The sequence below is a fragment of the Protobothrops mucrosquamatus genome, unplaced genomic scaffold (assembly GCF_001527695.2).
Source record: "Protobothrops mucrosquamatus isolate PMUCROS unplaced genomic scaffold, P.Mucros_1.0 scaffold640, whole genome shotgun sequence".
NCBI classification, from domain to species: Eukaryota; Metazoa; Chordata; class Lepidosauria; order Squamata; family Viperidae; genus Protobothrops; species Protobothrops mucrosquamatus.
The window spans coordinates 486525-501693 of NW_015386932.1; the positions used below are offsets into that span (position 1 = coordinate 486525).

Genomic DNA, 15169 nt, shown 5'->3' on the forward strand with positions numbered 1-15169 from the left:
CCCTCCCTTTGACAGGGGGAAGCTGGGAAAAGGCTGATAGACAGATCTGCGTCACCTTCAGGCACTGCGTGGAGGAAAACCACCTTTCAGAATCCAGGTAAGGAAGCCGGAGAGGACGTTTTAGAAGAAGAGAATTATTTAAATTCTTATCCTCCCTTTGCCTCGGGTTTTATCACATTTATGTGGATTTTTATATTTTTATATTTGCAGTTCTTATACTTGCTGTTTTATTTAATAGTTGTACGCTGCCTGGAGTAAGTTTTTGTGGTGAGATGAGAGGTTATACACATTTGATAGGTACATAAACATTGTCTGCTTAATTTGAAAATTGACCCTCATCAGTGGCAGACGTGCCATTCGCATGGCACAGAAACCTGCTTAACTGCACCTGCATCCAGAGGTTGTACAGACTCATCAGGCTCAAAGGGGTTGAGAAGTTGTAGGTCAACTTTTGTGAGATGTAAGAACAAGACCTTGTGGATCAGCCATCAAATATTCGACCTGTTCGGCTGCAGCATTTTAGCAATAGCAATCGCACTTAGATTTATATTCCACTCCACTTAGATTTAAATTCCACTCCATAGTGTTTTGCAGCCCTCTTTGGGCAGTTTACAGAGTCAGCCTGTTGCCCCTGACAATCCGGGTCCTCATTTTACCCACCTCGGAAGGATGGAAGGCTGAGTCATCCTTGAGCCGGTCAGGATCGAACTCTTGGCAGTGAGCAGAGTCAGCCTGCAATACTGCATTCTAACCACTGCAACAGCATGGCTCTTTTATGGCATCTAGCCATTGTGGTTTGTTAATCTGGGTTTGAGGATAAAGCCTTGTTTGTTCCAAGGATCAATTTGCTCCGGTTTCCCTCCCTCCTCCTTGCGTAGAGTCTTGCTCCACGTCTCAGGCTGGTGGGCTTATCCGCCACTCCAAGCTGAATTCGGAACACAACCCTGAGCCCACGCAGAACATTCGCAACATCATCAAGCAATACCAGCAACCTTTGCGAGTTTCAGAGCCCACCAGGTCAGATCTGGTCCTCCAGAGGCCTTTCCTCTCTTTTTTCCCCAAAAACTTTTATCTGGAAAAAAAGGGGATTATGGTCCATCCTAATAAAGCAAAGCTTCCATGTTTAGAGGCAGTGTATCTCTAAACATCAATGGTTAGGGAATGCTTCCAGATCATCAGTTCTTTTGAGGGAGCTTTGTTGGGGAAGGACACAACCGTTTTTGATTGATTGATTGGATTTGAAAACTTCCGTTTGCCCTGCCTGTCTTTTCAGAAAGGAAGTGGGGAAGGCCTTTGTGAAGAAAATGGATCCTCACGAAGAAGCCTTGATGATCCTGAAGAGACAGATGGCACCCACAAGGGCACCTGTGCAGCCCCTTCAGGTAGGGCCAGATGGCTGGCCTAGCAGACCCACTTCCTGGAGCCCCCCCCCAGCAGTATTGGCTTTCTTATGCACTGCTCCATGGGTCTTCTGCTGGTGGGGAAATTGAGGCACTCGAAAAGCATCTTGGCCAAAGACCCCTGAAACCTAGGGCTGGCCCTGATACCAGGTGGTTCTCTAAGAAGGCAAGGTAAACATGGGACCAGGTAACCAGGCTGAGCATCTGCAAAGGACCAGGCTGGATCCTCTTTGGGTAATGTGTGAAATGGCTTTGTTGCAGGCTACCCAAAAGCCAGCACCCAGAGAGATCATCGCGATGGTGAGACCAGTGGCTAGTGCCAAGGTAGCTGAGCCTGTTCCCGTGGCTCAGTCTGTGCCTGATGCCTCTTCAGGTGAGCAGTTATCCACTTCTCTCTGCCACCTGGATTCCTGGCCTGCAAGAACCAACTTTTTGCTTGGTGAAGTATCTCCATCTACCACACCAGCCTCCGTTTTGTTTCCCCTCCCGCACTAGCTAGGATGATTAAAGCCATGAACTTCAGCTATTGTGATGGTTACGACTGCTTTTCCCATGGCAGGCTGTGCCTTCCTGCCCCTGGGTCCTTTTCCCCTTTAGGAAGATGAGAAAGAACAGTTGAATTTTCTTCCATCCAGCTCCCATCTCGCGAGAGTTGACGTCGGAGGATGAGACGGTCCAGACGAAACTTCACTGTCGAGGCAGCGAGGAGTTTTATGGGTACCACAACGTCTCCTGGAAGATCTATCTGAGGAAAGAGGCAGGTCTTTAGGGACCCTCCCTCGGTTTTCCTCTTCTGATTGAGGCTGGGGGACAAGGGAAACATGGTCAAGCTTTATAAAACAGGGCAGAAGAAACGTCTGTTGGTTGCTTCTCATACTGGAATTCAGGGCAGTCAAAGAAAGTGCCCAACATACATCTAACATTGGAACTTATCATGGCAGAGGAAGAGGAGAAGAGGAAGAGAGGTCTACGAATGCCTAGCAGGCGTCGATAGCTAGATCAAGCCTCCATATTCTGTAGCATTTTACCTTTGAGCGGCGGACAAATATTTTAGAAAAATATTCTAGAGAATGTGCCCTGGCTAGTATAAATTGTAAATAAGATGCTGGGCTGGATAGAGCCTTTGGGTGTCCCCCCCCCCCAAATCACAATGTCCCAAAATCTTCCTCTTTCCTTGCAGGTTTTTTATCCAAAGGAGACTATCAGCAGCCCTCTTCTGCTAGATCTCCTTTTTCGGCAGGTAAGTGACCTCTGCTATTGATGCTCCCGCAAATGTTTCGTTACCCGTCTAAGGGAGTTCCTCAAGGCATGGGGCAATGTGGTTTAACCACAGTCCAAGAAAGACTGACAGCAGTTTTTTACTTCTCCGTGCACTGATAATAAAAACTGCGGAAAACCATCAAGCTCAGAGAACACTTACAGAGAAACAGTTCAGCCTGGAGCTGCTCGTATTCTCTACACTAGAAATCAAATCTTTGCTGTGAAGGCCTTTCTGAGGGTCAACCAGGACTTCTTCTCATCTTGTCTGGGTCACTTTGTAGATCTTCAACGATACTCTGTCGGATGCCTGCATTCGTCTCACCGAAGAGGAGAAGCTACACATGAAAACTCTTTTTGGTAAACACCTTTGAGAGGAAGGGAGGGTGGAAGATCTTCAGATGTTACCATGTTGGGTTAGAAAAGCATCCCAAAGCTACTAGTGGCTGCACTTACTGATGTCTCTAAGTGTCTCTATCAGCCAGCAGTATTGAACAGAGCCACGGTGGAGGAATTGTGCTCAAGAGCAGTCTACTTCTGGGTACCGGTGCCCAAAAGAGAATAATAATGTGGCTCTCCTTGTCCTTCTCGCTGAGCTCTTATTTCCAAAAATACTAGGCTGGCCATTGTGGGGGGGGGGGATTCTTCTCTCTGCAAAAAAGCGGATGCATAGTTGTGGTGGAATATAGTCTGGATTCCCAGCAGGGAGGGACAGCATTCCAGAGGACCAAGAGACAGCCAAGTTTAGAGAGTTTGTGTGAGAGAAAGAGGGTTTGCTTAAAGACAGCTCCTCCTCAATGGTTCCCAGGGTATATCTTTAATGATGCAACTATTTTGCTTTCGTTCGGCCAGATTCTGTCTCTAGGTGAGGCATAAAAAAAGGAAACTCCTTAGAAGTCACTCTGCATGTCTTTTTTGGCCTTTTGGAGACTGATGGTGCCTTCCGGTTGAACATTTAGCTTTAAATTTTAGCTTTTCAACTCATAAACTTTTAAAAGAAATCAGAATGAGACAGGAGTTGGGTGCTAGTTTTTCCCTAATCAGAAACCTTCCGAGAACACTGGTGTGGTTTCTCCCTGCAGCGGAAAACAAGCTGGACTCCTTCAGTCCAGTGGCTGACGAAAGCGTCAAGAAGGAAATTATACGTGTGGCCCGAGAGAATTGGGAGGTGTACTTCTCCCGCCTTTTTCCTGCTATGGTAAGAGAGTTTCCCCCCGGTCCACACAACCCTGAGAGGAACTTAAACCAGTCTGTGGTCAAACCAGTCAAGAGGGCTCCTCTTTCAGCACAGTAATTTTGAATGGTCACTAAACAAATGGTCTTAAGTTCAAGGGTTACCTTTATTGAAATCTCGCATTGTTATTATATTTTAAAACCAGCTCTCGTTTCAGTGGGGCGAACCCAGACTCCTTCCAGAAAGCTCTCCTTCTGGCTTGCTTAAAGCGGCAGCTTTCCTTTCCTTGGGCGCTGGGCCCAGCCTTGCCAACTTCCCTCTTCACCCCCTGCAGGGCAGCGTTGGCACTGGGGTGCAAATCTTGGCCGTGTCTGACTCGGGGATTAAACTCCTGCGACTGGTCAAAGGGACCAACCTCCCTGGAGAGCAGGTCCGGGTGTTGCGAGGCTACAGGTAAGTAAGGCCAGGGCACACCTGTCCAGAGGAGAAATAATATAATAACATGGTTGGAAGGGACCTTGGAGGTCTTCTAGACCATCCCCTTACAGTGAGCAACTAACCAAAGAACCCTTTGCCCTCTCCACATCCCGCCCACTCTCAGCTACAGTGAGCTCCTGTTTGTCACCATGCCCTCAAAGAACATGCTGGAATTCAACCTGGTCCATGAGAAGCTCATCCTCTTCTCCCCCAAAGCTGTCCAGGTAAAGGCCTTGATCGACCATTTCATCATGGAGCTCAAGAAGGTAAGACCTTGGAGGGGGGGGAGGAATTTGGTTGGGGAAGGGAGCTGCAAGGAAGGACAGGGGGAGGCCAATATCTCACAGCCCCAAATGCATTCAGAGGCCTTCCTTCTTTGCAGGGAGGAATGGCCAGCTGGACAGCTTTGCTTGGTCCGGCGTTTTGAACCGGACACTTGTGGGTCTTTTTTCTCTGATTTAGGACTCACAATATATGGTTGCCATTAAGAACCACATCACTAATGCTGAAAGCCTTCTGAGTTTTCACAAGGGAGACATCATTTGCCTGCGACCGATGGAGGGTCTGGAACCAGGTGAGAAACATAACAGGAGAAAAATAAATAAAAGGAATTGTAATGCAGCAGCAGCAGCAGCAGCAACAGAACAATAACAATAACTACAACAACAACAACAACAATAATAATATTTACACCAGAGTTAGCATTTTTTGGTCTATCCCAGGTTCTTGAGAAGGACTCAGTAGGTGGACCAAAATGCCAAATCCAGTCTAAACATCTGGCTGGCTGTGCGATCACGTTGCATGCGGATGTGCGGGGTGGAGAACGCATTGCTTTGGTTTAATCTTTGCAGACACAAGGATTAGCCAGTTTCCCGAGATGATCAGTTTCATTCACGTCTCAAATATTTCCCTTTGCTGAGTGCTGGAAAAATCCACCCCCACCACTCAGGGTTGAGCCCGCCCACCCCCCTTTTTTTCCTCAAAAGAGGCACAGGTGTCCAACAGATGCAGGCGAGCGCTTGTTGAATTAATCACCATTCAAGACGTTGAGGCATGTGTCCTCAGATGCCACCCTGTCCTTGCAGCGATATTCACGGCCCAGATGTTCCAATTCTTCTGACGTTCTTGAACATCGTTTATAAATGTGGGCCTCCTGATGAACAAAGCTCGTGTCTAATGCACGAATACCGGAGGGGGTTCTGAAGGACAGTTAGCCCGTCTCTGAATGTCAAACAGTCTTGAACTGAACCTGGGGTAACAACCAGAGCTCCCCAAGTAGCAGACAAGCATTCTTTGCTCCTTTTAACTTCACATTTGGCCGTCATCCTGGCCTTGCCATTTGCAAATGTGATGCTTTCCCAGAACCATCAGGGTGAAAAAGGAGTTGGCATGCCGAGCCATCTTGTCAGCTAACAGACCATGAAAGGACATTCCAGATTTTCCAATATGCTATTGACCCGAACACCCTCCAGCTTGGAAGGGATGCTAAATAAATGAATTCAAGAGAGCCCGTGAAGGCAGAGCATAAAGAATTAATGCAATTCTCCTCTAATGCATAAAAGGAGACCCTGGAGATGGAGGGGAAATGAAACTTTGCTGCAAAAGGAATCAATCAGAGAAGACTTTAAAAAGAAATTGAAAAACATTTTGGGAGGGGAATAATTTTAATAACAGCCCATACATACAGATGCCATGGGAAGCCATTAGTAAAGGAGCATTTATGCAGCAAAATAGTAAATTGGAAAGACAGGAGAGAAGAGAAGATACAAAAGATTTTAATGGAAATAGAGATGAAAGAGGGAGAATTAATGAGATCTCCAGGAAGGGAAACATGGTTTACAGCAGATTAAACTTTTATAACACTGTCTGTCTGCGTTCATGATAAGAGAAAATGGAAATAAAAATGACTTTTGCAAAAAGAAGGAATGCAAAGTTGAGCATCATCACCATGAATGCAAAACGGGTGGGATTGAAATTGAAACTGGATTATGATGGGCCTGAGTTGGCCACTCTGCATGGAAGCGTTCTTGGGGTCCTTCTGATGCCCCTATGCTTCTCCAACCTACAGACCACTATTATGGCTGCGTGGTGAGGAAGAAAGTGATCCTCCTGGAAGAGGTCAAAAAAGGCACCCTGGATTTTGGTGAGTGCCTTTGGTGTGGTGTGCAACACTCTGCTCTGCTCTCTTCCAGATTCTTCTTCAAACATCTTCCACCTTTCAGTTGCATGCTGGTTTTGGGTGTTTTTTTTCCTCTTGAGCAAACTCAGTCCTTGGTCGGAAATATTTAGAACTTCCTAGGTTCCAAGTAGACCTAATCAACAATGTCCTGGAGCAGGAATGGCAACTATGGCTCTTTTTATGACCTGTGGACTTCAACTCCCAGAATTCCTGAACCAGGAATTCAGGAGTTGAAGTCCACAGGTCTTAACGTTGCCAAGGTTGGACAGCCCTGTCCTAGACTGAGGAAAGGGGGGCAGAACCGATTGGACAGACCTCTCTGAAACGTCTCCCTTGGGGGAAAGTGGTTGGAAGACCATCAAGAGGGAGGAGCTATTGACTGTCCTGAGGATCTCTTATTCCCGGGATAGGTTGGAAGTTTGGTGCCATCTTTGGGAAGTCGGGACTCTTCCCCTCCAGCTGCGTCCAACCAGTGGCAGCCCCAGATTTCATGCAGCTGCCCACGGAGAAGAAGGAGGACCCCCACAACAAGCAGGCCAAGGTGGCTGGTCCAGCCTCGGTGGCCGTGGCTGTGGCATCAGCAGCTGTGGCTCAGGAGCTGGACAGGAAGGTTGAGGCAAGTCAATTGTGTCCTGTTGTTCCTTGGTTGAACGTGGTTGGTTTATGTCCTGGAACAGGACTATCCAAGTCCTGGAGCCGGTTGCTTTCATCCAAATGCCTGGCACATCAAAACAGTAATGAATGATTCAAGCTCTCTGATTGATTTGGTTTTTACTGTTTTCATCTGCAAAGCTTTGGAGAAAAAAAATGGGGAACTCATGGCTGGGGATAAAAAATACGGATTTCTTTCATTGAGTCAAAGGGGGATCCATACTTGACTAGTGGTCTCATCTCTGCAGCCCTTATAAGTGTGGGGGATTTCACCCAACATGCCCAGAGAACCCATTTCCACAATAGTGCCCTGCCAATGTATTAGTTGCATCTTTGAAGATTGGCAGAGATGCTCCACTGGAAACCGTTAAGGGTCACTTTCGCTCTCTCCTCCCCGACAGGTTTCCCCAGTGGCCGAGGAACACTTGGAGAGCTGGGAAGAATTTAAGAGCCCTCCAGGGACCAGACCCCAAGGAGGCCCCTTCACCATGCTGGAATTTGCCAAGAAGTATTTCCGAGACGGGCAGAAGACAAAGCCGTGAGTGATGGCAGAGAGGGAAATGTGTTGCAGAAATAGCAACTGAATGAAAGAAGCAGCTGAAGGGGAGAGAACGAAGCAATTCCAGGAGGCCACCATCTCCCACGTTATATCTTGGAATACCCCATATTTATGAAACCCCTGATACTGTTTGGGGGGCCCAGGAAGGTCCCAGATGAAAGTCAATAGAAGAAGCGGGCAAGGTGAGAGATAGAGAGGACCAGAAATCAGTTTTGATCCCAGGAGCGTACTGATATAACAGATATCTGAAGTTTTTCACCAGGGCACAAGAAAAGGGATTTTTATTTATGTCGGGTCAAAGCTTTGATGATGGGCATCCTACAGTTGGAATCCTCTCTGACTCCCAACACACACAGCATTCCTATTTTATTTTTTTTATTGACTTTATGATTTCAGGGAGAAGCAGAAACCGAAGAAGGGTGTCGAATCTACGACTGTGGTGGATATTCTGAAATACACCAAGGTAACCATGATGGTTTCCTTCAGGGAAACTTCACTTATTTGCACGTGTGGCTTCCTCCAACGAGTGTGATTCCCATACTCAGCTGATCATCTCACTTTTTTTTTTTCCTACCTGGCTTTCCAGTGTCCCATCCAGGAGTCACTCATTGGATTCACCAACAGCAGCCTGAACAAAATAGCAGCAGAATCCTTCCAGGGTGAGTCCCTCTCTCGTAACCAGGTGCCTGCCCCTCCTAGGACAACATCGGCACCCTGCACCATGAATTCAGACTGACGAAAGATAGGGGAAGAGCTTTGAGGCCAGAGTTTTGTGGCCGTTGGGTTTCAGTAAAAGTGTACCGTTTCTTTTTCTCTTGTCAGCTGCCCAAAGTCAGTTCTACAAGCTTGGCAGCCGAGACTGATTGGCTTATGATAGCAGCATGAGCTATCCAAGTCCTGGAACCGGTTGCTTTCGTCCAAATGCCTTGCACGTCGAAACAGTAATGAGTGATTCAAGCTCTATTTGGTTGTGGTTATTGTTTTCATCTGCAAAGCTTTGGAGGAAAAAAAAAACCTGGTTCCAGCACTGTTCCAGAGATCAGCAGTCTTGGAAAAATCTCCCATCTCTTCTCCAGTACATCCAGGCTTGGAGAAGTCAGCCAACGCTCCGCGACTGCTTTCCTGCTGAGTGGATTTCTGGTGTAAATTAGGAAAATGAGCTCATTCTGCAACTATTGTAAAGCTGCACAATCTCCATTAATGTTCCTCCATAATGCCAGTCACGCAGCAGGATGGGCAGACAACAATGGGCTGGTTCACTCACGCCAAGTCAAAACAATAAGCTGGATTATGATGATATATGAACCCAACCAAGGCATGGGTGGTTGAAGAGACAATCCCCAATTGACGGGTGTGGGTGTGTTTCTTTTGTGTCCCCCCCAGCTGTGATGAAGTTCATGGGTGACCTTCCACTCAAAGGACAGTCTGAGCTGGATGTGGTCTATGCCTTGTTGAAGGTAATCTGCTTTCCAGCGTTGGCTTGTATCAAACCTTGTGGAGCAGGTGATGGATGCTCCAGGTGTGCTTTTTTCAGTTGAGGGGGTGCCGTTGAAAGGTGAAGTCTAGCTGTAAATCTTCAGAGTTTTCTGAATCCTGATATTTTGCTGCCAAATTTTTGTAGTTTTCTGTTTTGGGGGGTTTGGGATCCTGCAAAAATGGGAGTCAGGGAGCTCAGTGTCAACCAAGGATAGTCCATCCCTTCTGTAGAGGAGGGAGGCGAGGGGGCCCTCGCTGGCCAAGCCTTTCCAGGTGAGAAGGTCTTTGGGGAAATCAGTGGATGATCAATTATGGAGAGAGAGGGAGAGAGAGAGAGAGAGAGAGAGAGAGAGAGAGAGAGAGAGAGAGAGAGAGAGAGAGAGAGAGAGAGAGAGAAAATAGATTCCTTCCTCCCATGCTCTCTTCCTGCTTCTTCTCCAGCTCTGTGGTGACCACGAGGTCATCCGGGATGAAGTTTTTTGCCAGATCCTCAAACAGATCACAGACAACATCAGCAGCAAGACGTAAGACAATCCTTTAATCTTTCATGACTTTCAGCTTTCAGTACTCCAGTGTTCCCCTCCCTAGAGTTCTCCAGGTGAGTTGTATTTCAACTCTCCTAGCTGCCAGGCCTGGTGGCTCAGGAATATGGGAGTTGGAGTAGCACTTATCCCATGTTGGAGCAAGCTGCGGTAGATAATAGTAAAGTGTGGATGTACCTTCTTCATATAACTCACCTTTAGTCCTTGGACGGTCAAGGGACAGAGAAGAATACTTCTCAGCCCAAAGGAGTTAGGAGATAGAGCTGTTTCGGGGAAAGCTTCCCCAGTTGGGGTTTCTCAGGGGGAGGAAGGAGACCCCTTCTTCGCTCTGATGGAAGGCAGAAATGCAGCCTCCTAATGTTCCAAGCCAGTGCTGGTGCCAGGGAGCCCTTGTGTTAACTCTGCGGTCCCAAGAGAGACCAGGAGAACCGCTGCCTGAGTCAGTCCTGCTCCTACCTCCAGCTCTGAGTAGATCCTCCCCAAGACCCAGCTGAACTTTCACATTGGCGCCTTTGACCTAGGGACAGCTGCCCCAAAGGATGGCGGCTTCTGTACATCCTGAGTGCCTACTATAGATGCTCCGAGGTCTTCAAGCCCTATCTTCTCCAGTTCCTCCAGGAGGTCTCTGCCTGCCCTGGTTTGCGTTTCCAAGGTGAGCTGCTGGAACTTTCCACAAAAAGACACACGAGGTGGCCCAACCTTATTTCAACTCGGACCTGCCCTAGCCTGCATTAATGGAGGGATAGAATCCAGATCACGTGCAGTGTTAATACCACTTTATAAGGTCTTGGTAGGACCATATTTGGAATACGGCATCCAATTTTGGTCACCACAATATAAAAAAGATGTTGAGACTTTAGAAGGCATGCAGAGAAGAGCATGGTGATTAGAGGGACTGGAGGCTAAAACATATGAAGAACAGTTGCTGGAATTGGGTATGTCTAGTTTAATGAAAAGAAGGACGAGGGGTGGCATGATAGCAGTCTTCCAGTATTTGAGGGGCTGCCACCAAGAAGAAGGGAGGCCAGCCTCTTCTCCAAAGCACCTGAAGGGAGGACAAGAAGCAACGGATGGAAACTCATCAAGGAAAGAAGCAGGCTGGAACTAAGGAGAAATTTCCTGACTGTTAGAATAATTAACCAGTGGAACAACCTGCGTCCAGAAGTTGTAGGTGCTTCAACACTGGAAGCTTTCGAGAAGAGACTGGACAACCATTTGATACAGGGTTTCCTGCTTGAGCAGGGGGTTGGACTAGAAGACCTCCAAGGTCCCATCCAACTCTGTTATTTTATTAATCCATTTTGGGTATGGTGCAAGTAGATGACCCTATCGGGATGGCAGATCAGCAAGCTAGGGGTTTCAGTGTAGCTTCACATTTGTACCTTGAGACCCATATCCACTGATTTACGCATATCTTCACCTTTTAACTTTTTAAAAATGTGAAAAACAGCTGCAAATGATAATAGGGAATGTATTGAGGAGATCGGGGGGGGGGGGCGGTGTTGTCCCCTGGCCCTCTGTACAGCCAATTCTCCAATGTCCAGTTTCAAAGGATCAAACAGGAGTCTTGTAGGGTTGGGTTTTGTCATTTGTAATGATTCCTCCCTGGGGTTATTAAAAAAAAAAAAACCGAAACATATTTGCATTAACAATATTGGAAGTCTCTCCTTTCGTCCACATAAAACATTGCCCTCCTGGGGGATGTAAAGTGAATTAAATGCTTCAATTCCTAGGACAAAGCAGGTGTAAAAATCTAGCTGTTAGAAGAAGAAAACTGACAGGGCTTAAGCCAAAATTCATCAATCAAATACTCTTGCTCTCCAATCGCTAAAACGTGGAAATGAATCCATCTGCTCTGCCTACTGCTGGAAGAAAGCCTGTTGGGTCACATTGCCGCCCAGGGTTATTTTCTCATTAAACTCTCTCCAGTGGGATAGAGGTGATTGGCAAAGATGGATCATCCCTAGCCTGACTTCCAGCTGGGCGATGATTTCGGCTCATCAGCACCTCTTCTCGGTTGGAGAGCAATGTTGCTGCTATAGGAGAAAATCTGGAACTGGGGAGGTCTCAACCAGGAAGGTTAGCAGATGAATTCAGCAGGAAGATTGCCACCCACCCGGTCCTGCTTTTCAGGGCTCAGTAGCCTGCCCCCGTCTAAGTTCAGCAGAGGATAGCAAACGTGGGCAGACAGGTCCACCCAACTTGGAGTGAGAAGACTTAATCCCGAGAGTGGGATTCCTCCATGGGCAATTGAGAACGTTCCACCTCTTCTTCGGGGTGTTTACCTCTCTGCTTCTCTTCCTCACCCTCCAACAGGCATCGCCAAGGCCTGCGAGCAGAATTTGCAGAAGACTTTCAAGTTTGGGGGCCGCTGTGAGTTTCCTAGTGCTGTGGAGCTCCAAGCCTTGGTGGTGAGTCTTTGATCAGAGAGGAAGGAAGGAAGGAAGGAAGGAAGGAAGGAAGGAAGGAAGGAAGGAAGGAAGGAAGGAAGGAAGGAAGGAAGGAAGGAAGGAAGGAAGGAAGGAAGGAAGGAATCTCATCAACTGGGAAGGGGTCACCTAGAGAGGAATGATGGCTTTGCTGCAGGCTGAAAGAGATGGGCAAGTAAGGTGCCTCCACAGCACCCACTTCCCCTGTTTATGTCCCTAATAATTTTGCTTTCCACCATGCTGTTCCTTCTCCTCCTCTTCCAAAGGCTGGAAGAAGTTCAAAGCGTCAGCTATTTCTCCTTCCAGGAGGGATCGAAAGGCACCTCAAAATCAAGACTTGCTCGGTGAGTGCCAAGGAACAGCCTCCCTTCCCTGATCCCGGCTGATCTAATGGAACCAGCAAATAAAGGGGGAATGTTCCTAAACTAAACTCCAAAGGTCTCAGGTGCCAAAAACGCACTGGTCAGCCCAACGTTCTCATTCTGTGAAATCTTGCAGAACATCTATCTTTTCCCTTGGTCTGTATGAGTTTGTTTCCAGAGCTTACTCCAGGAAATCATACGTATCTTTTCAGGAAGTAAACTCTGTTCCACTCAAAACTTGTTATGCTCAAAATGCGCTTTCAGTACCAAAATGGGCTGAGTCCACTCTGTTACTCTTCCGAAAGGCAGATCCTACGCCACCTTTTCCCACAAAGTCAGTTTCACAACATTTGTTCCCTCTCTTTTTTCGACATTTCTTCTTACAGCCTCCTCTCCCAATACATAGACTGAACCTTCATTCGTCTGGCAGAAAAGCTGGGCGTAGTTCCGAAATTTGCACCTTCCACAGCTTGACCTGTTGCTAGGCCTTTGCAGTTCTCCTTGGTGCCAGTTCTTCTCCATTCCTTTTTTTAGGTGGCCCAGGATGTCATAGAAGAGATATGCTTCGAAATGGGTCTGCACCAGCCTGAAGCCTTCAGAGAATACATCATTTTTGCTGTCTCTAATAAAAGTGAGCTGATGAGGCTGGGAGGGAGATAATTTCCCTTATCCAGGCATTCAAAAATAATCACCTTCCTTTCTGTGGGCTGCATTGTTCAGATGTCCAGCTGCATCCAGGCTACAAAGCCATCCAGCATCTCATAATTACTTGCAAGTTTTTTTTACTCCCCTAATACTGGGGGTGGGGTGGGTGGAGGAAGGGGGGGTTGCATGCTTCTCCATCCCAAAAGATGCTCCACCTGTATCTATGTATATTTCCCAGGAAAATCGATAAAAATGGTTAATGTGATGGTTAAACCAGTGTAAAACCAACAGGTGATGAGCCCAGATTCTCATTCTTGGTTGGGTGCCACAGAGTCCATTCCTTGGCATTATTGATGAATTTTTGCCCATTTGTGTAATCCACCTTATCATCCATACCTGGGGACCCCAATGATTTAAAGCCAAGGGATGCAGCTCCCTTTCTCTTGGTCTTGTGTGTGGAGTTGCAGAGGACCAGCTGGCCCATCCATCGGCAAAGGGGAGCTTCTTATTTTGGGCCACCCACTTGTGTACTGACTGACTGACTCTCTCCACTTCCACATCCCAGATCAGAATGTCCGACCTTTGGACCGGCGGGAGTACATCCTTGATGTCACCATGGAAATGGAGAACGTGGACAGCAGCTACATGTTCTGGTACCGGCGTGTGATTTGGGCCCAGCCTCTGAAATTCGACAATGAACTCTACGTCACCATGCATTACAACCAGGTGAAATCCTTTAAGGAAATGTTGAGAGGAAAAATGCAAGATTTGGCTCTGTTTGGGGAAGATCCGAGCACCCTTTCTTAACTTAACCTGGTTTCATTAGTTAAACTATACTACCCACGTTGAAATGCAGTAAAATACCAAAACATCCTACTAATACAATACAATAATGCAAAGCCAAAGGGCATCAAAAGACTTTAAAAGACATTGAGCAGCTTGCACTGCAGAACACAGCCTCATTTCCAAGTGGGTCAAGCTTCACCTTTTGTCACCCCCACGGAACTCACCGGGAGAGTCTCAGATTGAGTTGGAGCTGCTTCCTGGCAGTTAGGACGTCACTGGTGTCTCTCTCTCTCACACAGGTGCTACCTGACTATCTGAAAGGTCTCTTCAACATCTTGTCTTCTGCAAAACCGAGTGATCAACAGTTCCAGCAAATCTCCAAACTGGCTGCTTTGCAGCTCTGGGTGAAGGGCCTGGCAATTTTGTAGGTGCCTTTGGAATATGGTGGTGTTTGGACAAGGCTAATGCCGTAGGCAAGAGGGAGGCTGACTCCTGGGAGTCAAGGCTGAGCGGGCAGAGGCCGGGTGGGATGGTCACCACTTTCTGGGTGTGAGGCTGTAGCCCTCTATCTCCTTGGCTTGGAAGAGGAGCCTTGGTGGAGAACTTCCCTTTAGGTCCTCATGCCCGTTTCCTCAGCTGTCTGTGACTTCTCACCTAGTCCTTCTGCTTCTCCTCCAAGAAGGGAAATTCAGGATTACATCCCACCCCAGCTCTACCATCTGCAGAAGGCTCAGGCGTGGCTGGACATGGTGGCCCCCTTCATGCACCAAGCACAGGCCTTGAGCGCCCACCAGGCTCGGGCCCAATTCTTAGGTAAGGCCTTTTCCATCCAAAGGACCAGGGAGGGAGGTCAGAGCAGCCAAGCTCCTGGGATTAAGCTGCAAAGATGCCGGTTGGCCGAAAGAAATGCCTGCTGTGTAACTCAGCCCGTATTTCTTGTTTCAAGAGTGGATCCTCTGGCAGTTGCATAATAAACACACAAGTAGGGTTGGATGAGGGTCAGGTGAGAAAGAACCCCCGCTCAACTCTTGTGATTGTTTTGGAAAGCAGTGACCAGAGGCTTCCAGGAGGCGACTTATGGAAGACATAATTATCTTCTGCGAGGAACATCAAAAACATGAGTGTGACGTTCACTCACGAAGAAATTCTTGACGTCTTATTCATGATTTAAGGCAGGGATAACCAACCTTGGCCACTTGAAGTCTTGTGGATTTCAACTCCCAGCCATCAAG

General features: G+C 47.5%; 1 protein-coding gene across 1 annotated transcript in view; it reads left to right on the top strand.

Moving 5' to 3' along the window:
- MYO15A (myosin XVA) overlaps positions 1-15169 on the top strand; it is a 49773-nt gene that overhangs the window by 32379 nt on the left and 2225 nt on the right. Inside the window, 25 exon segments of the mRNA XM_029284477.1 lie at positions 16-97; positions 879-1017; positions 1274-1382; positions 1662-1773; positions 2036-2157; positions 2581-2640; positions 2942-3017; positions 3740-3855; positions 4166-4284; positions 4433-4574; positions 4771-4882; positions 6377-6451; positions 6898-7103; positions 7540-7686; positions 8098-8160; positions 8284-8356; positions 9081-9154; positions 9615-9697; positions 10237-10367; positions 12032-12126; positions 12411-12488; positions 13041-13137; positions 13717-13877; positions 14237-14361; positions 14596-14750. Coding sequence (XP_029140310.1) covers positions 16-97; positions 879-1017; positions 1274-1382; positions 1662-1773; positions 2036-2157; positions 2581-2640; positions 2942-3017; positions 3740-3855; positions 4166-4284; positions 4433-4574; positions 4771-4882; positions 6377-6451; positions 6898-7103; positions 7540-7686; positions 8098-8160; positions 8284-8356; positions 9081-9154; positions 9615-9697; positions 10237-10367; positions 12032-12126; positions 12411-12488; positions 13041-13137; positions 13717-13877; positions 14237-14361; positions 14596-14750 — 2752 coding nt within the window.